Source organism: Elephantulus edwardii, unplaced genomic scaffold (assembly GCF_000299155.1).
Source record: "Elephantulus edwardii isolate Elephantulus edwardi_28Jun2011 unplaced genomic scaffold, EleEdw1.0 scaffold00066, whole genome shotgun sequence".
Classification (NCBI taxonomy): Eukaryota; Metazoa; Chordata; class Mammalia; order Macroscelidea; family Macroscelididae; genus Elephantulus; species Elephantulus edwardii.
In genome coordinates, this window is record NW_006399816.1 from 6,161,434 (window position 1) to 6,183,513 (window position 22,080).

Genomic DNA, 22,080 nt, shown 5'->3' on the forward strand with positions numbered 1-22,080 from the left:
TATATATTACATATTGATTATTGTTGTGTACTGTAGAGTTGGAACTGACTCATAGCTGACCCTCCAGTGGGTTTTCAGAAGCAGTTAGTTAATCACACAGGAGATTGCAGATTTTCTCCCTCAGAGCAGCTGGTGCCCTTGGACCTCTTGCCTTTGAGATTGCAGTGCAGCTTCTAGCCCCTAGGCCACCAGAGCTCATCCTTTGTGCCTTTTTATGCCTTCTCACCTGGGTTCTGGGAGGGCATACTTTGTCAGTGTGTCAGATTGAGCAGAGGACAGGCTTTGATGAATTATGGGAGGATCCTGGATAGAAAAGCTTGGCTTTTCATTTGCTGGGTTGGCTGAAGATGGTCATTAACTCAGTAAGATTGTCTGAGTCAGAGTAGAACATGAACAGTATGAAGTCTATACTACCTATTGTGGGTGGAGAGAACAGGAAATTCTTGACTAAAAAAATTTGTATGCTGTGGGTAAATCTGCTAGCTAGTGGACACATCCAAGTAAGATGGGTTTGACCATCCAGTGGAGATGTGTTCTAAGAGTAGCTCTTGAGTGCTGAAAGTTCAGACTATAACCTCTCTGCCTTGTAATGAAGAATAGCTTTTCTCTAGTTTGCTTCGTACCTCTTGGCCAGTTTCCTTCTGAAACGGTTTTTCACCCTGTTTTTCCTCAACCCTCTAGACTCTACTCTGCTTATCTCAGTGCTGGATACTCTCTATTAGGTATATTGTCTTAAACTTAGAGCCACACCTGTGTTTCTCTTAACAACTCAAAGAATGGTTACAGAGATCTTGTGATTATGTGTAATGATGCAAGTTAAGACTGAGGACATTGGGAGACAGGAGAAGATGTCCAGAGAAGAATCATGAGAGGATCTGTAAAAGAATGGGAGTGGTGTGGGAGGGCAGAATCTGACCTCTGCTAACTTCACAACTGCTCCCATCAACAGCATACAACACAAAACCATTTCCCATAAGATCAAACATGGCTTTACACTCCCGCACATCTACCAATATTAATGCCAACCTAGAACCCTCATGATTCTTCTACTCATAGAGTCATACTCAAAATTATAGGGTTTATTAAGGTAGTTAGCAGGTTATATCTTGGGTTGGTAACAGGATATAATTCCTCAGTCAGGAAAGCTTCCCATGTGTGCTTGCAGGCCCTTTGACCTTCAGCCTCATGGTTTAGGTTAGTATCACAAAGATCTCTTAGCCTTGCCATTTATGGTATCTTAGCCCTCCCTGTCTTCAGTCCTCCAGCAAGAATTGGCAGAGGCCACTGTTTATGGCTCCATGGAGTAGCAGTCCCAGGTCAGTTCTGTCTCATGTTGGCTCCCTTTTTCTCTATTATGCCAGAGGAGGCATGAGACTCTGTCAGATTTAACTGGCTGTTACTCTGAGTTTAATCCAGGTGGCAGTGGAGCCTGTGTGCTCAGTCCATTCTCTTGATGGTCCTAGATATGATACAGTTGCTTCTTTCTTCACTCACACTACTATTTTTGTGTACAGCAGGATGAATGGTGTGTTCCTCCTCTTGTGACTTGGCTTGCTTTCCTGTCCTCCTTGTACTACAGTATCCAAAATTCTAACAGTTTTTTCTTTCTTCCTTTCTTTTTTAATTGTGATAAATATATATGTAACAAAACCTTTAATACTTTGTCAATATTCACATGTATTTTTAGTGACATTAATTATGTTCATCATTTTGCTCAACCATCACCTTTTACCCTTCCCAAATTATACTTTTTTAAAAAAATGGCATTTTAGTGAAAGTTTACAGAAAAGATGGGTTTTCATTCATTCAATGATACACATTTTCCTCTCTCCTTCTCTTATCAATTCACTTTGTAATGCATGACTTGTTCCAGATTGTCACTTGCCATCCATGCAGTGTCTAATCATGTATTCTCTTCAAACATTCCCATCCTTTTCCCATCCCAGTTTAGGTTTCGTTATCTAACCATTCGTTCCTTTCTCTCCTCTCCTCCATGTCCATTCTGTTTTTATAACAGTAGTCCAATGGTGTATTTGACCTTTGTGACTATTTCATTCAGTATAATGTCTTCCAGACTGATCAGGTTGTGTACAAGTTCATTATTTTCATTGGGCATAATATTCCATTTTGTGGATATACCACCGTTTTTTAGTCATTCATTTGCTTCCATCTCTTCACTGCTGTGAATAATGCTGCAATAAAGATAGGTGTGCATCTGTCTGCATCATGACTCTGTTTTCTCTAGGGTATATTCCTAGTAGTGGAATAGCTGGGTCAGATGATATTTCCATTTCCAACTTTTTGAGAAAGCACCAGACTGCCTTCCATAGTACCATTTTACATACCCATCAGCAGTGAATGAGAGTTGCAGTCTCTCCACATCCTCACCAGCATTTGTTGTTTGCTGCCCTCTTGAACTTTGCTATTGTTGCTGGGGTAAGATGATATCTTATTGTTGTTTTATATACCATCACTTTTAACAGAAGCTCAGTGTCCCCTCAACATTGTATTCCCCCTTCATCTCCTTGCCTGCTTACCTCTGGTAAGCATTAATAAATTTGGTCTCTGTACATTTATGTATTCAAGATAGTCCATGTAAATAGACTCCTTTATGTAAAAACACTGCAGCGAGTTTGAGAGTGACAAAGTCTGTTAACCCCACAGGTGAAGAATCCCTTTCAAGGACATCAGCAGCACAGAGTTGATTTTTAAGCAAAACATACCCCCTACACTCCTACACCTTCTGTCAATTCTAACATTAACTATCCTTCACATCACTCTCACTGTGCCACTACTAGGTTCAATAATTTATTGCAGTGTCTATATAGAACAACAACAGCATAGAGAGAGATCAGTTGGCCTAGTGGACAGAAAGTCATGCTCCCAAACCAAAGGTGGGTGATTCTAATCTGAAGCTCTCAGGCCTGCCTTTACTTGTTTTTGGTGAAACATTCTTATAGGTCATATAACCCTGGTATGTCCACTTGCTGTATAGAGGTAACTAGTGGTTGCTGTGAAGCTGAACACTGTGACACTGATGTGTCAAATGCAAGAATGGTTACCCATGGTGGACAGTGTTTGGTGGAGCTCCCCAATTAAAACAAGGTTGGAAGCAGGACTGGCATCCACTTCTGTAATAGCTTGCCTCTGGAAACCCTATGAACCTGGAGAAAAGATGAAAATTATATAGGTGTCCAGGTCTTTTGTTCATAGGATCGTTATGAATCGCCTCTGACTCGATGGCACTTAACAACAACAACATATAGAACTCAGAGACAGTACTTACTATTACATGTTTCTTAGGGATGTAAAAAGTTCCAATTTAGGTTATAAACACTCAGGATGCAAGTCTTCAATCAGAGCCTCTTTTTTTTTAGGCTGTTCTCAGGCATCTCTTTGACCCTTGGCCTTGAGGCTTTGGGCTCTGTCCTGCTCTCAGACAGGTGTTGCAGAGATCTTTTAGTTGGGCCCCACTGCCCCTACTCTACCAGTAAGCCTAGACCAAAGCTCTGAGCACGGTTCCATGGGGCGGCTGATCTGGTTCAGCTCTGTCTCACTAGCCTCTGGTTCTTCACTGCTGCTCAAGCCACTGCCGCCATCTGGGCTTCCATGTGTCAGTCTCACTCTGTCTTGTTCAGGTAACTCTGGCCCAAAGAATAAGCTGCATTCTCTACTTCTTTTTTGATAGTACTGAGATTCTTTTTCATTCTCTGTGTGTGTGTGTGTGTCTCTCTTTTCTCTGTCTCTCTGTCTTTCTCTCTCTCATTCATTATAATGAGTCTGAACCAGCTCATAGATGACTCTTGGGTTTCCAAGGCTGTAAATCACATAGGAAAACCTGATTCGCTAGAGGCTCAGGTATAAGTCAGTTCTGACTCGACAGCACAAAACAGTAATAACAACATATTCTTACATTCATACACACATTTATACACAATAGCTTTATTAAGATATACTTTCCCATACCCTGGGAACTCTGATGGCATAGTCCAAAAGGAGTTACACTGCCAAACCAAAGGTGGAACCTCTCTGACAATTCAAATCCTCCAGATTTCTGGTGGAAAAAACACTTCATCTCCTCTTGTCAGCTATGAGTTGGTTCCATACACCCATTTAAAATTTCTTATGGTTACCGAGTTGTACAGCCATCACCACAGTCAATTTTAGAACATTTCCATCACCCCAATAATGAAGCCTCTCTGTCTCTCCTCCTCCACTCCCATCTCTAGCCCTAGGCAAACATGAACCTACTTTCTATCTTTGTAATTTTTCCTATTCTAAACATTTCATATAAGTCATATGTAGCTTCTTTCCTTTAGCATAATGTTTCCAAGATTCAGTCATGCTGTAGCATCTATCAGTACACCTTTCTTTTTATTGTGGAATAGCATTCCATTGTAAGGAGATACCATATTTATTTTATCCATTTATCAACTGAAGGGCTTTTAGACTATTTCTACTTTCTGGCTATTGTATTGCTATTTACACTTTTGGCTATTGTGAAAATTTATGCACAGCTTTTTTGTACGGGCACATTTCAATTCTCTTGGATATTGCTGTTGAATTGCTGTAATATAGTAACTATTTTTAGTCTTTGGAGAACTGGCAAACTATTTTCCAAAGTGGCTGCACCATTTGACACTACAGTAGTTTGGGTTCCAATTTATCTACATCCTTGCAAACACTTGTTTAGTTGATTATAATCATTCTAGTAAGTAGATTTGAACTGCAAGAGAGGCAGCACCTTTGGATAAGCAAACACAACTTCCTCCCTACAGACTATGCCACCAGCTCCATTAGAATGAGTGGGAGGTGGTATCTCTTTGTGGTTTTCATTTGCTTTTCCTTAGTGGTTAATGATTTTGAGCATGTTTTTGTGTACTTAGTTGGATTATTTATATTATTGAGTTGTAAGAGCTCTTTATGTATTCTCAACAGCCCATTACAATTGAGTTTATTTCAGCTTATAGTAACTCTACAAGACATAATAAAATGGGATTTCTAAGGCTCAGTATTTCTGGAAGCATCTTGTTTCCATGGAACAGCTAGTAGGTTCAAACCACTGACCTTTTGTTTGGCATCTGAATGCTTTAATCACTGTACCACCAGAATGACTCCTTGTATTCTAGAAAAAGTCTCTTATCAGATATGTTGTTACCTTTGAGTTACCTCCAACTCACAGTGACCCCATGTGTTACAAAGTAGAATAGCTCCTTAGAATTTTCTGGACTGTAGGGGTTTTTTTGGGGGAGGTGTTTTCGAGAGGGGAAATTGTCTATTGGTTTTCAATATAGATTTTTTATTATTATTAATTTTAATGAAAATTTACAGAGACTTTGGATTTCCATTCATTCATTGTTGCACTTTTCTCGCTGCCCACCACTCCTCCCTAGTTGGCTCTTTGAAAAGTAAAAGAAAAATTCTTTAATTGTTATACAGTCCCTCCCCCCAAGTCCACTCCATCATGCAGCCTTTAATTTGGACTCCTGTCATGACAGTAATACCTAACATTATATCCCTTTCAAACAGTCCTCTTCCTCATCTGTTTCAATGCCCTGTTTATTTATCCCCTCTGGCTGTAATTTTTATGGAAGCATTTTGTCAGACCGTATATTTTATTAATAATTTCTCCCAGTGTGTGTTGTTTTTTACCACGTTTTTAATTTTGTTTTGTTGTTAAAAATATATACAGCAAAATAAATACCTTTTTTCTTTCACTTTCTTGATGGGGTCCTTTGACATACAAAAGCTTTTTTAATTTTAATCAAGTATTTCCTGTTTTTTCTTTTGACACTTGTGCTTTCTAAAAAGGCTTTCCCAGCACCAGTGTCACAAAGATTTATTCCTATATTTTCTCCTCTGAGTTTTATAGTTTTGTTTGTCCTTATAGTTTTATCTATAAAACAAATCTTTATAGGAGCTCTGGTGGCCTAGTGGCAAGAAGCTGTGCTGCAATCTGGAAGGTGCACAGTTCAAATCTACTAGATGCTCCTCTGGAGTAGGAGGAGCAATCTCCTCCTAAGCCAGTTGGATCTAATTTGATGGTACACAACAAGAAAAGGAAAACAACCTTTTAGAGACTTGTAGGTCTGTGATGTGTTTTGAGTTCATTTTTTGCATATGGTGTGAGGAAGGGATCCCACTTTATTCTCTTCATATGGATATTCATTTGTTTCAGCATCATTTGCTGAGTGGTAGTTTGAATTGTTCTTTTCACTCATTTTCTGCTTATCAGGAAGAGACTAGCTTCATCTTGGGTTGTATTTATCCAGTAGGTTACTTTCTCATTCAAATTGTGTAATCCACACAGCTACAATGATGTCTCCTTTTATCATTAGACAGATTACATCAATGCCAGTTTCATGGATGGCTACAAGCAAAAGAATGCTTATATTGGTACACAAGGTAAGCTGGTCCATCATTTATTTACAAGTTGGTTTTGTGCCATCTACTTGTGATTCCTTGTACCTGATGATGGCATAAAGGAAATGGTGACATGAAGTGCTCTTAAAACTAATAGATTGTGTTTTTTGAGGAAGACAGATGAGTGTGGAGGGTTCCTGGAAACTCACTGCATATGGATAAACTAGAGATTCAGACACAATACTACTACCTACATGCTTTTGGATTGGCTTAGTATTTTTTTACTTTTTATTTTTTTTCTATGAATGATAATTTTATTTAATCATTTTGTTCACAACTAAAGTTCTGGGCATTTAAAATTAACATCTTTATACACTCCAGAAAGAGTTTCAGCCTTTTGCCCTGCATTATTCTGCTATTCTTTGTCCAAATGGATCTTTATAAACTGGCTGGCATCCATCCAGTGTGACACCTATTCTCACCCACAATTTCATTCAGAAATACCAAGTCTTTGAGGATTGCACCATGCACAACTGTCAAGGTACAAATCCTAGCGCGTGTTAGCTTATTTTTTGTGCAGCTTTTCTGAGTTAATTTTAGGCATAATTCTTCTTTGAGCAATAAAGACAACATACTTTCCACTGAACTTTTTCTCCAGTTCACGTACTAAACGGGCTTCTATCCTCTGGAAAGATTTCGGTTGAGGAATGAGAACTAAGATCATAATAGCTTTCCGACCACTACCAGCTTCAATTTCCTTAGCTGTGGTTCTTTTCAGCTCCCTTAATTGAGCTTTTAGGTTCACCTCAAGCTCAAGAAGAGCCCGAGAGATGCCAGACATTCATCTAGTTTCTCGCCATTGGAATTCACAGTCTTCACACTTGAACTGAATATGGCCTTTTTTGTACTGAGCACCAGCCTAAGAAGAGTGTGGCTTAGTATTCTAAATACAAGGAGCAGAGCATCATAACTCACTGGCCAGTGGCTCTTCATATTTAGTGTAGAAGGCTACCTCTGTCAGTGGAATTTCTCAGATAACATTTGTAGAATACTTTATTCTCTCTACTCTTCCCCTCTCCTCTCCAGTAATTCCTTTTGAGTCCAATGTATGGATGTGTGTTATCCTGAGAGGCCATTACTGTTCTCTTTACTATCAAAGAGCATAGGAAGTAGTGTTCTGACATGGACAATCTATCCATGGCCCAATCTGATACTAAAGTGCTTGACTAAGATAATTTCAGTCAAATTTTTTATAAATGACCTCTATAACTCTCTTTACTTGACCTTTGCCAACCTTAATGAAGATACCAAGTTGTTAAACTGGATAGGAAGAAATCAACACAGGAAGGAGGACAAAATGGGCCTAGTATATATAGGAATAAGGCCCTTTGATCATTTCAGAATATGACAAGTAAGAGGTTTGGCCTATACCTCTTTAACCAGGTGATCAAACTTATTATCACCAATAATGGCATATCGTGGGCCTCCTAGATATCAAAAGACTTATTGCACTGAGAAAATGTGCTATTAGGGACCTTTCCAGAATACTAAAGAGCAATGGTGTCAGTTTAAAGACTGAGGTGTGCCTGATCCAAGCTATGGTCTTTTCAGTTATTTACTTTGCATCTGAAAGTTGGACAGTGACTAAGGCTGATAGAAGAATTGATGCCTTTGCGTTATGCTGTTGGAAAAAAGCATTGAATATGCCATGTACTACTAAAAGAACAAATAAGTGTGTCCTGGAGAAAGTAAAACCAGAATGTTCCTTGAAGGCAAGGATGGTGAAACTCCATCTCATATACTTTGGGCGTGGTATAAGGAGGCGCCCCTGGAGAAGGACATCATGCTTGGGAAGGTGGAGGGTCAGCATAGGGGAGGAAGATCCCAACAGGATGCACTGACACAGTACCTGTAACAGCGGGTTCAAATATGTCAGATGGTGAGGGAGGTACAGAATTGGGCAAGGTTCAGAACTGTTGTTTGTAAGATTGCTCTGAGTCATATTTTATTTCATGGCACATAACAGTGACACTGTGATACATAAGAATCTCTGGAGGCATAGTCAGTAGAAAGGTTTGCTGCTAAATCAAAGCCTCACTCATCTCTGATGGTTCACATCCACCAGTGGCTCCTTGGGGAAAAGATAAGCAGTCTCCTATTACAGTTTACAGCCCTGGAACTGACTATCCAAAGGCATTAGATTGTGTGGATCATAATAAATTATGAGTAACTTTGAGAAGAATGGGAATTCCAGCACACGTAATTATGATGATGCAAAACCTGTACATAGATCAAGAAGCAGTGGTTTGAACAGAACAAGAGGGTACTTACTGCATGGCTTTAAACAGAAAAAGTGTCCATTATGGTTGTATTCTATTCAGTATGAATGGTGACCAAATAATTCAAGAAGCTGAGGAAGAATATAGTATCAGAATTGGAAGAAGACTCAACAGCCTACATTATGCAGATGTTGCAACCTTGCTTGCAGAGTCAAGATTTCAAGCACTTTCTAAAAAAGATCAAAGACTACAGTTTTCGGTATGGATTGTACATCAATATAAAAAAAAACAACCCAGAAATCCTTACCAGGACCAGTAGGCAACATCATGATAGATGGAGAAAAGATTGAAGTTGTCAGTGATTTCATTTCAATTGGGTCCATAATCAATATCATGGAAGCAGCAGTCACAAAATCAAAAGACATGGTATACTGGGCAAATCTGCTGTCAAGGACCTCTTTAAAGTGTTCAAGAGCAAGAATGTCAGTTCAGAGAGTAAGATGTGCCTTATTTATTTTAAGCCATGGTATTTTCATTTGCTTTATATACATGTGAATGTTGGGTGATGACCAAGATCAAAGAACTGATGCCTTTGAATTGTGGTTGTTGTCAAAGAATATTGAATATCTCATTAATTGCCTAAAGAACAAATTTGTTTTGTATGGAATATAACCAGTGTGCTCCTTAGAGGCAAGGGTGGTGAAACTTCATCTCAGATTCTTTGGACATGTTGTCAGGAGGTGCCAGTCCTTAGAAAAAGACATCACAAATTAAAAAAAAAAGTAAAAGACATCACGCTGAGGAAAAAAAAGCAGAGGACCCTTAATGAGATCACACACACAGTTCCTGCAATAGAAGGCATATTGGAGATAGTGAGGATGGTGCAGGATTGGGCTAGCTTTCAATCTGGCTGCTGTTCAGAGGGTTGCTGTGGGTCTTCGTCTACTTAAAAACACCTAACAACAACAAAGAGATGGCTAAATTCAGTGTCTAATTACACTTGGATCCTCAGTCAAGAGAAGGAAAATAAAATAGGACAAACTGTTGGGAGGATTAGAGGCTGTGTGTTAATGTTATTATATCAATGTTTAGGTGCTTAGGTGTGATAACTGTATTGTTATATAGGAGAATGTCCTTGATCTCCTGATATATGTTCAAGTATTTAGTAAAGAAAGGCCTTGTACTATTTAGCATTAAATGGTTTTGTAAAAAAGGAAAATATGTGTATCTACATAGAAACAGAAGCAAACATTATGGTAACTTTCTAGCTAAAGATTATATGGATACATATACTATTTCAGCTTTATGGAAGTTTGAAAACTTTCAAAATAAAAATTTGGTGAAAAGAAAAAATAACTTTTCAAGTTTTGGCACCTTGTTAAGTGGTCTGATGGTCACAGTTGGGTTGTTTGTTTCCCCTTGCAAGGCTACCACTCCCTTCAAAAGGAATGTTTTAGAGACCCTATGAAGACACAAAAGAACTATCAGGAAAGATTTTTGGCAGGTATCACATGGGTGATCTGCATGAAAGTAGGAGTTTAATTGAAGAGGACGACTTTAGTATGGATGAACTTTTTTCCTTTTTCTTTTATTTTTTTTTTAATTTATTATTAACGTCAGTGAAAATTTAGAGATTTGGATTTCCATTCATTATTGTTGTACTTTTTCTTTTTTTTAATATATATTTTATTGTGATTTTAATGAACATTTACAGAAAAGTTAGATTTTCATTCAGTCATTGTTGCACATTTTTCTCCCTCTTCATGGATGGGCTTTTGAAGGCTAGTTGTTTCAGAATGCTCCTATGTCTTGGTTGAGGAGTGTGCACTGCCTGTTGTTGGGTACCACTGAGTCAGATCGGACCCATCGCTGACCATCCAGCAGGTTTTCAGAGTCAGTTTATGGCACAGGAAGAGACTGCTCATCCTTTTCCCACAGAGCAGCTGGTGGATTCAAACCATGTACCTTTAGAAGTGCAGCACAGCTTTTTGCCACTAGGTCAGCAGAACTCTTTAACTGCCTAGAGTTGTTAATTATATAAGGATTAAATTCTTTAAGCTGACTTTGATGACCAAATCTAGATGAAACTTCTCCAGGAGGAAAGAATTCTTAAATCAAGTATTAGAAAGTATGTCTTCAACCTTTAAAAGGCTTTACCATCTATCAGAAAAATCAGATTCATTACTGTCAAATCAGCACTAACTCATAGCTGACCTCCAGCAGGTTTTCAAAAGCTGTTACTTGCACTGGAAAAGATAGCCTATTTTTCTCCCATAGTGTCATAGATGGATTTGAACTGCCAGAGAGGGACTACCTTTCGCTTAGCCGATTAAGCCCCTAAGGACCAGATCACCAGAGCTCTCCTCAGTATCTATCAGGACCGTAAAATGAAATATAAGTACAGCTCCAGATGATGCTAGAGAGGGAAGGAGTTGCCCATAATACTGAGGCAGCTGAATTGATTTGCTGAGCCAGTCTCCTTGGCTATATTCAGGATTCTGATTCTCATTTACAATAATTTTTCTACTAACAGTATGTGTCATATTAAATAGTTCTCTTATGTACTGGGTATATAATCTCTAATACGCATAAAAACTGCCTATTTTATAGATGAACAAACTGGTACTTAGAGAGGCTAAGTGACTTTGCATTCATTTAGCGTGTGCAGAGCCAGTATTTGCACTCATGTCTGTTTGGTTCAGAAATCCTTGCAGACTAAGTCAGTACCTATGTCAGCATAAACTTTTGGCTTTGTTTCTTTAAATAAGTCCACTTAAAGGGTCTGATCTGAGAAGGGTGACTTCTCTTTTAAATCACCCCCTTGAGCCTTTCAAGTTAAAATCTTCCTTTTCTGCACACCCATGTTTATCACTGCTTTGTTCACAATAGCAACGAGTTGGAAACAACCTATGTGCCCATCAACAAATGAATGGATAGAGAAGCTGTGGTATATTCACACAATGGAATACTATGCTGCATTGAAAAACAAGGAACTCATGAAATATTATACAAAATGAGTGACCCTGGAGGACATTATGCTGAATGAAGTATCTCAGTCCCAAAAGGACAAATACTGCATAGTGCCACTGTAGTAAAACAGGACTGACATTTGGGATTGGGGGGAGACTGAGAAAGATGGGATAAGTAATGTATACTGCTTTGAAACAGGTGAGGGAGAAAACTGTTTAAAAGGGATATGTGATTAGATATTATTGTCATAACTAGAGTCCAGAACAAAGGCTGCCTAGTGGAGTGGACTTGGAGGGAGGGATTATATAACATTGAAAGGGTTTTTCTTTTACTTTTCAAAGAGAAGAGTGAACTGTGGGTGAGGGTGCAACAGTGAATGAATGGAAATCCAAAGTCTCTAAATTTTCATTAAAAGTAATAATAATAAAAAATATTTAATAAAAAAAATCTTTCCTAGCCTGTGTCTGAATTGAATTTGGGATAAAAGATGTTCTGCCTGCTCAGCAGTCCCCAGTTCTGTAGTGATTTGGATGTGGACAATAAACTACATGAGACCTGCTGTGGTACAGGACTAGGTTGGGAATCAGAGAACATTTTTCCCAAAAAGTTTTCTTATCTTCATAACATGCATATAATGGCAATTCCTGTTAACTAAAAATTTGTAGAATAGAAGTCTACCAATCTAGAAGGGCTTAGCTTAAGTAAAAGTGGAGAGAATATTAACATTTTGTAGCTTCTTCTCCTAGACTTTTTATACAAGTATATATAGATATGTCCATATACATGTAAAATGTCTACTAAAATTAGTTCTTTCTGTACATTATCTTTTTTATGTAATGGTACCTTATGAATCATCCTCTGTAGAAAAAAATACATACTTTAAAACATCTCTTTCATGAACTGCCTAAAATATTAATATGGCATAATTTTGTTAATCTAAGCTTTTCTTGTTGAACATTCATCTTATTTCTAAAACCTCACATACTTCTGCACAGGAAGAGTTCCAGTATCATAAAACTTCAGTGTTAAGAAAACCTTCTGACTGGGGAAAAAAAATTTGGAAATACCTTTTCAGACAAAGGTCTCATATCAAAAGTTTATAGAGCGAGCTCTGGTGGCCTAGTGGCAAGAAGCTGCACTGCAATCTCAGAGGTACACAGTTCAAATCCACCCGATGCTCTGCTGGAGAAGGTGGAACAATCTCCTCCTGTATCAGTTAGATCTGATTTGATGGTACACACAAAAAAATAATGAAATAAAACAAAATTTTAAAAATATTAAAAAACAAAACTCCACACCAAAAAAAAAAGTTTATAGAAACCTACAGGGCCTCCACAAGAAAAAGACTGATAACATAATTACAAAATGGGCAAAAGACAATGGAAAGACTTTTCACAGAGGAAGATACTTGGATGGCCAACAGACACATGAAGATATGCTCAAAATCACTGGCAAGAAGAGAGATGCAAATCAGAACCACAGTGAGATACCATCTCACCCCAGCTACAGTGGCAAAGTTTTAACAGGTCAAAAAGTAATAAATGTTGGAGAGCATGTGGAAAGATAGGAACTCTTATACACTGTTGGTGGGAGTGTAAAATGGTACAACCGCTCTCTGCAAGGCAGTTTGGCATCTGCTCAAAAAGCTGAAGATAGAAATTTTATATGACCCAGTTATTCCACTGTTTGGAATATATCCCAAGAAAATTAGAACTGAGGCACAGTGGAGATTTGTACACCAACGTTCATAACAGCCTTATTCACCATCCCAAGAACATGGAAACAGCTCAGATGCCCAACCACAATCAAATGGATTGAGAAATTATGGTACATTTACATGGAGCTCTAGTGGCCTAGTGGCAAGATATTGTGCTGCAATCCCAAAGTCATGCGGTTTGAGGCCAATAGCTGCTCTATGGGGAAGGATGGGCACTCACCTCACATGTGATTAACTGCTTCTGAAAAACCACTGGAAGATCAGCTCTGGGTTGGTTCCGACTCTGTGGTACACAACAACAACAAACAACACGTGGTGGAATACTACGTAGTATGCAGGAGCAATGATTTTCAAATCACCATCAAACTTGGGACTTACTGAAGTGCTTTATGTTAATTGAACTAATTCAGTCCCATAAGGACAAATACTGTATAAGACCATTATTGTAGAAATAGAAACATAACTAGTAAAACATGTATGACTATCCAAGGCGGGAATGGTAGAGCAGAAGGTGAGGATGGGCAGGGGTAATTACAGAGTCGTACAATTTGATGGGTAGAGGATGAGGTGGGTAAAGTAAATGAGAAAGATATGGTGAGAAAAACAATGTATATGATCTTAGAAAGCCAACCAGTATAAAATAAGAACTTTATTTAAAAAAAAAACCAAACCCAACCCTTTAGTGTTTACCAAAGGAGTTTAGCAGAAATGGTAGTGGAACCAGCAGAAAAGCCCAGCTGATTTCCAGGCAAAAATCCTTTATATTTCCCTTCCTTGAAAGTGGGCATGGGGGGTAAGGGTGTATTGGAAAATTACAAGAAATTGTCCTGAGTTCAGAAATTGTCCCAACTCTCTTAATTAAGAGGGAAGTTCTTTGAATGGTGTAGATTTGTGCTTAGTTGGTAACCTAACGGTTGATGATTCAAACTCACATAGTACCACCAGGAAGAAAAAAAAAGGCCTGGCATCAAGATTACAGCCCAGAAAACAATGTGGAGCAGCTCTGCTCTGTAATGCATGGGCTGGCTGTGATTCAGAGTCTAGGTGACAAGCTTTTTGTTTCTGTTGAGGGAAAGATGATGGTCCTGCAAGTAGCCACAAAATTTCTACTGTGTCCAGCCCTATGCAGGAGGGCTCAGCAGCACAGCCCTTGTCCTCCGGCTCATGTTTGCTGAAACTTGATTGTTGTTGTTATGTGCTGTCAGCTCATAGCAGACCCTCCAGTGGATTTCTAGCTGGTAGATTGGCACCTTCTGGCCTCTGGGTTGGTAATGCAATTTCTCACCACTAGGCCACCAGCCCTCCTTAGATAGAGTCTTGATTAATGGCAACAAAGGACAGTGATTGATAATAAGATTGTGTAAATGAAATCATTAAGCTGTTTAGATAGATCTACCTGTACCAGTCAAGAGCTCAGGGGTAAGGGGGCCGCACAAGAAGTGTGGTGGTCAGAGAAAGGTTCAACGAAGAGGAAGCACTTAAAAATTGGTGGAAAATGGACTGCCTTGCAGGTAAAGGAGACAGCACAGGAACAGAGAGCAGAAATGACCTTGATAAGCATTATCACTCTGATGAAGTGACTTAAAACTTTAACTGGTTGGACTATCTAAAACAGACTAGAAGGGAAAGAGACCTTTCAGAACAGTATAGTAAACTAACATAGTGTCAACAAAACAAACTTAACTGGAAACTGAGGTGGAATTACAGTAACTTAGACAATGGGATGATGATGTGGTCATGAGCAGAGTCAGCAGTAACATTGGGGAGCGAGTAAAAGATGAAATAAAAAACCATTTAAACATAAAACCTTTCTAGGACTTAGTGACTGAGATGGGAGTTGAAAGGTAAACTTAATTTGAAGGAGGGTGAATTTCAGACATGTTGGATCTGAGGAGATGATAGAATATGGTTGGAAGAGCAATTAACACAGCCAGGGTATGGTGGATAGTGATAGAGCATGAAAACAGAGAGAGAGTGTCAGCTGTGACAGCTGAAACCCTGACATACACCTGTGTATCTACAACTCAAGTGGGGACTTTGTTAAAATGCAGGTTCTACATCTCTTAGCAGGAGTGGCATCTACTTCCTAAACATGCCTCTGGAAACTCTATGAACTTTGAGAAATGACAATAGTTATAGAAAGGCTTTAGGTCTTTTGTTCACAGGGTAGCTAATGAGTCGTACTTGACTTGATGCCAATCAACAACAATGTCTCGTAACACTTCACAAATGACATTGTTGTAAGCACACCGACTAGGAGGGTTGTAGGGAAAAGAGCCAGGAGCTGACACCTGTGCTTTACATATATAGTTGAAAATGCTCCTCATTGCCATTGAGGTTGAATGAACTTTGGTGACCCTCCAGCAGGTTTTTGAGAGGTTGTAAATTGCACTAGAAGGGGATTGCCCATCTTTCTCTTGAGGAGCTGCTGGTGAACTTGAACCACTAGAGAGGCCTAGCCTTTGGGTTAGCAGCACAACTCCCCACAGACTACATCAGTAGAACTCCCTTAGTGTGTTGTAGGGAGAACAGAATATCATAAGATGGAAAGATACACTTCCATGGTGATGTTCCTTGTTTTCTCTTCATTCCAGGCCCTTTGGAGAATACTTACCGTGATTTCTGGCTTATGGTATGGGAGCAAAAAGTCCTAGTGATTGTCATGACCACACGGTGAGTTAACCCCTTTTTTTTCCAGTGCCTGCCACCCTAACAAGCACAGATATTTCAAGAGTAAAGTTTAGTTTCAGTCTTCTGAGAAATGATGAGGATTAGGAAAGTCATAGTAAAGTATTTGAGATGTCATAGCATTTTCTTAGCTGGCCCAGCGTTAACACAGGCAAGGTATGGTGGAAAATGATTGATATAACTTGCCAAAACTTGAATCTATGGTTCGGGTAACCCCTGTGTTACTGTCTATTCCAAGGTCCTAGCCTTATCCACTGATTTAACTTGAATCTAGCCCTTATTTATAGAAGGCAGCTGTTTTCCTATTTTCTGGGATACCAGCTCCACCTTTGCTCTCCTTCTTGCTGTGTTTATCCATTTTCCTGCTCATTCATAGTTCTGCTTACAGCAGAATTTTTCAAAAGGAGATTTGAAATAGAGCAAGTAGAAAGCGACTGATGAAAGGACTATATTAAAAAACTATACTCTAGGCGAGCTCTGGTGGCCTAGTGGCAAGAAGCTGCACTGCCTCAGAGGTGCATGGTTCGAATCCACCAGATGCTCTGCTGGAGAAGGAGGAACAATCTCCTCCTGTACCAGTCAGACCTGATTTGATGGTATACACACACACACACACACACACACACACACACACAAAATAATAATGAAAATCAAAACAAAACTACATATATCTGCCAAAACTTAAGGAACTTTGTTTCATTCATATCATCAGTATCTTACAATAATTATACCCTGTTTCAGATATTGTTGTTGTTGTATACCAACAAGTTGGAACTGACGCATAGCTGATCCTCCAGCAGGTTTTCAGGGACAGTAAATTGCACAGGAGTTAATTGCTCGTGTTTCTCACAGAGCACTTGGTGGATTCGAACCACATATCATGATGTTGGCAGTGCAGTTCCTTACCACTAAGCCGCCAGAGCTTTCAGATGAGGGAGGAAAACAATTAATGACAGTATTTGCTCAGTTCCCTTCTCCAGGGCATTGTTATAGCCCCCTCTGATTTGGAGAGAAACTAGTGGAAAAAGTACCTACCTTGGGCTGCTTTGAAGCCACTGCAGTGTGGGGAGGTAGACCTTTAAACTTTATAAAAACATCCCACTGGCATCTCAAGAGCCATGCTTTCCCTTTCCTCCATGAGCCAGGGCCCTGACTGGGGAAGAGAATGAACAGTGACAGAGGTACAGGCCAGAGAGTTCTTTTATCCATCATATTTTCTGTACTGCCTTCTTTTGCTTACCTAGTCTTTAGCTCAGATGTGCAACAAGTACTGTGAGAGAGCAGGAATGGGACCAAGTGACAAAGTAAATGCTCATTAAATGCCTGACAAAGGAGTAGGTACAGAAACTATAGCTGTTTGACCTGCTTAGAAAGAGGGGGTACCTTTCTTTTCTATCAAGGAGCAAGGGTATGTCAGATAGAAGCAGGCAGTGGTGACATTGCTGCCTCAGGTGCAACAGGTCATGGGGGGAGTGGAATTCCTGCTGTGCTGAGAAAGGATGGAACTTACCTGGCTGTGTATCTTCAGTTTTGAGGAAGGTGGCAGGAGGAAGTGTGGGCAGTACTGGCCACTAGAGAAAGACTCTCGGGTTCGATTTGGCTTCCTCACAGTGACCAACCTAGGCGTGGAGAACATGAACCATTACAAGAAAACCATCTTGGAAATTCACAATGCAGAGGTAAATCCAGGTTTCTGTTTTGTTACTTTTTTGAAGCTTGGTAGGGTGAAATTTCTACTAAGAAAATTTCCATGGGGAATAGGTTGGATTCCAAGGAGATTATGGCAGATTGCTTTTTTTCTGAGAAAAGGATCAGGATATTTAACCTTGTACAAATTAGCCATGTTGGCTCAACATCACAGTGGCATTACTCTGTAAAAATTAGCCATGTTGGCTCAACATCACCTTGGCATTACTTAGGAATAAAGCTTCTAACATAAGAAATCTGGACATTACAAATACAGTAATTCTGCCCTTCTACACATTCAACCCTTCCTTTGGTTTAGGGTACCTCACACTTTGTAATGGACAAATAATTGTGGGGAAAATGCTAAGTGTGGTACTACTAGGTAGGAGCCATAGTTTGGTGGGAGTACCAGGGTGTTGAGAATCTGGAAAACCTGAAGTTTAATGAGGGTTAGACCAAAATAAACTCACTCACTTTTGTGTCTTTTTTCCTCTAAGGAGCGACAGAAACGCCAAGTGACCCACTTCCAGTTCCTAAGCTGGCCAGATTATGGCGTCCCTTCCTCTGCAGCTTCCCTCATTGACTTCTTGAGGGTGGTCAGGAACCAGCAGAGGTTGGCCGTCAGCAGCATGGGGGCACGATCCAAAGGGCAACCCCCTGAGCCACCCATCGTGGTCCACTGCAGTGCAGGCATTGGCAGGACAGGTAATGCACCTGACACAGCTCTCCACACACTTAGGGCCTGGATAGGTGGATGAGGAATAACAAAGCTCTCAGACCACATCTGTGAAAGATGCTAGTTTACAAGACAGTACTCATTTGATCCGTGGGTGAATCACTCTGAATAATTCCTGTTTAATGTCCTTTTGGTATTTCTATTGCTAGTTACTGGCTAGAAAGTAATAGTTCACAAGACAAGCCCTCTAGGCCTTAATGCTTTGGACATCTCAGCAGTATTGTCACCTTCTGAGGAAGGTCACTGTGTGTGTCCTTGGGCTTCCTGTCCCAACTCTTCCTACTGTGGGGTCCCCCACTGTGCTGCACTCTCTGTTCTGAAGCCATACGGCAGCCTTTTCCTTAAGAGGATATACATTGCAGGGACTGCTGTCCTCAGTTCAGAAGTTCCTTTGGGAGAAAATCAGGAAGAATTGGTTAATTCTAGGCTTCTGTGGGTGAGAGTCTCTGGCAATTAGTGTCCATGTGTGGGAGTACTATTTATTTATCTGTCGGGATTGAAGCAGGAAGTTCCTCTATGCCACCTACTCTCCCTGTACCCCATATTTGTCCTGACAAATAAGGGATCTCCTCATTTCTTTGACCTTTAATACTCTCGTGACCTCCTTTCTTAAGGGAACTTGCCTTTGAATTCCTTTATCTAGTCCTTCTTGGGTTGTTTGGGAGAGAGGAGTAAAGATAAAGGAGGTAAACAGGGTGTGACCACTTCTTCCTTCTACAGGTACATTCTGCTCACTGGACATCTGCCTGGCACAGCTGGAAGAGCTTGGCACCCTTAACGTGTTCCAGACGGTGTCCCGCATGAGGACTCAGAGGGCCTTCAGCATCCAGACCCCTGAGCAGTACTACTTTTGCTACAAGGCCATCCTGGAGTTTGCAGAGAGGGAAGGCATGGTGCCCTCCAGCCACAACCTGTTGGCTGTGGAGAGTCAGTAACTGTCTCACAAGCCTCCTTCTTGCTGGCCAGCCTTCCTTAAACTACCCTGGACACCGCTGAGCCTATATGTTACCATCAGTTATGCTGAAGTCATGGACCAACCTCTTTCTTATGTCTCCCAGCGCACGTGTGCACGCCTGGCAGCCTTTCCCATTGGCTAGATAGATGTGGTGAAATTGCCACTAGAAAGGGCCAGCAGCAATGTGTTCTTAATTCTTAGCACCTGCTATCGAACTGTGCCTTATTAAAACCAAATTGTGGCTATTGATTTTTGCCAGGGCCCCTAGGTAAATGGGGAAGGACCCTCCCCCTCTTTCCAATGCCATTCTCTTTCTTGAGGTCTCCTCTCTCCCACTCCTTGCTCGGATTGAATAGGGAAGTTTGGTGAGCATCCACCTTCCTCTCAAGATAGCTTGACCAAGTTACATATTCTAGAGAGCATCCCGAGTGCCAAGCACGTTGATACCTAGGGCGTGTATTCCAGTTTTTTCTGTCTTTCTGTGTGTGTGCTGCGTGTATGTGCACTTATGTGTATGGGTCCTTATGTACGTGTGTGTATATAATAATATTGTATGTGATAATATGGTCGTATTCTATAAATATATATACACACAGATATTCTTTGCAGAAGTTCATGGGGCTTTGTGTTGCAGTTCAGGCCTGCTTGCTATTTGGACCCTGCTGCTGATCCCAAAGTAGTTGGGGCTGCAGACCCTTTGGGTTGCCTGTTGTCAGACTGCAGAGTGATGGAAGAGGATACACACATCCCCTCTCCACACTTCTGCCACAGGTCTTTATCCCTAAGTAATGACTTGCTCCTCTCTGCATTTTTTTGGGTGGTACAGATGTTTAACACACAACTTAGGTTGGAGGTTCAGGTTCATCCAGAGCGCTTTGGAAGAAAGGCTTGACTATCTACTTCGAAAAACCAGTCACTGAAGATTCTGTTGAGGAAACAACAACAGGACCGTGTAGAGGCAGCTCTACTCTGACACATGTGGGGTCGTCATGAGTTGGAATTGACTACGTGGCAACTGGTTTTTTTTTGTGACACTGGCATAAGTCAGCATGCATTGTACTTACCTGGTGATTTTTCTCTGTTTACTCTGCCAATTTTGGAAACATACCTCCACTGTGATTCCACACCCTCTCTTTCCTCTCATTATTCCTCAGAGATAGGGGCCTGGAGGTAGAGTTGAGCTTCCTGAGTACCCAGAGCCAAAAGCAATCGGTACGAAGTCTTAGAAATCCAAAGGGGCAATTCAGGCCCGAGAGAGAGAAAACTGCTAGGAGAGTCTGAGCTGGGCCCCGTTTTTTTTTTGTTTGCTGGAGGGTTTCTTTCCTTTTGACACTTTTGCCACCTCCTCCTGTCTACTGACCTGCCAGACCCTTGAGCTTGAACTGAGTGGGTTTTGTGCCAATGAAAAGCTTATTCCCTGGTTGGGCTAGGTGGTCCCCTGTAAGCACTGCTCCATACATGCCCAACCCACCCTGCTTGTCCAGAACCCAGCCAACCTGATGTGCCCCAGATGGAATCAAGACTCTTCAGAACTCCACATTCCTACGAAAATGCCAGGAATCCCTAAATCCTTTTCCCCTATCACAGAAGATGAGGTTGGCAGCTGATCAGACCTCAATAATTTTATACTGTAATAAGCTCTTTGAATGTGTATATTCTTATTTTTACAATCTCTTCATTTTGTATTTAACATCAATGGACTGAGTCAGATTCAGAAATAATTGTAAATGTTCATATTCAATATCTTACAGTGATACAGTTTTGTATTTACATATAAATATACCGACATGATCAAACTCTTTTAGCTTCTTCAATTTAGCACCCTGGGGTTGGGAAGGTGAAGAGGGATCTAGGAGGTGGTTTTGGAGGGCTGGGGAGGTAGGGAGGAACCAAGGCTTGATTCTCCTAGGCTTTCAGTTCTGAGTGCTACCCACCTTGTGGGTGGCCTTAGGTCTGGGAGAATAAAGGGAACCAGTGCTTGCTGAGTGCACAGATTTGTGCTGTGTACATTCCTTCTTGTCCTTTTCACATGGTTCAGGGAGATATTACTCTCTCCCCTTTTCTCTCTACTCTTCTTTAATTTCCATATGATTTAGAACTGAAGCTCCAGTAGGTCTACTTGCAAAGTTTTCAGTCTTTCCTCTGTACTTTTTCTCTCTCAAAGATCAGGACAGTGCTTGGTCTTTGAAGGCCAGAGTATTTCCCCCCACCCCCTACCCCCTTCCTTCAGAATATAAGCAGTTCTTAGATTACAGCCATATAAGTTGACTACTTGATCTTGAGCTCACGTTGCATGTAGTGGACTAGAAGAGCGATTTGAAGTTGTTTCTCTCAGCTGGGATCTCCTGGTGTAAGGAATACCAAGGGGTCATTTTCCGAGGGAAACATAAAGAAAGGTGCACTGTTCTTTGGTGCTGTGGAAAGATCTTAAGTCATCTACATCTCTCTCAAAGAGAATAGAACAGTTTTATCCCAGTTGACAGCTCCTCACACCATCTTACTACTTTAGTTGGCCAGCGACAGGCTGTCCAGTGGCAGTTCTGGCCAAAAGAATGTACAAAGTATTAGGATGTTCTGAATAATAATTATAGCAGTTAACAATTACCAAATGCTTATTCTGTTCCAAGCACTGTTTTAAAGTGCTTTCTAGTATTTATCCTCAAGATAGTGTCTTTTTTTTTTTTAG

General features: G+C 40.4%; 1 protein-coding gene and 1 pseudogene across 1 annotated transcript in view; one reads left to right on the forward strand and one right to left on the reverse strand.

Annotated features, from left to right (window-relative positions):
• Nucleotides 1-19,988, forward strand: part of PTPN9 (protein tyrosine phosphatase, non-receptor type 9) — a 143,361-nt gene extending 123,373 nt beyond the window's left edge. The window contains exons 9-13 of the mRNA XM_006888287.1: nucleotides 6,339-6,405; nucleotides 15,924-16,002; nucleotides 17,546-17,696; nucleotides 18,201-18,408; nucleotides 19,160-19,988. Coding sequence (XP_006888349.1) covers nucleotides 6,339-6,405; nucleotides 15,924-16,002; nucleotides 17,546-17,696; nucleotides 18,201-18,408; nucleotides 19,160-19,374 — 720 coding nt within the window. The 3' untranslated portion in view covers nucleotides 19,375-19,988. The remainder of the gene's footprint in view (nucleotides 1-6,338; nucleotides 6,406-15,923; nucleotides 16,003-17,545; nucleotides 17,697-18,200; nucleotides 18,409-19,159) is intronic.
• LOC102849753 lies at nucleotides 6,701-7,356 on the reverse strand (annotated as a pseudogene).
• Nucleotides 19,989-22,080: the final 2,092 nt, after the last annotated feature.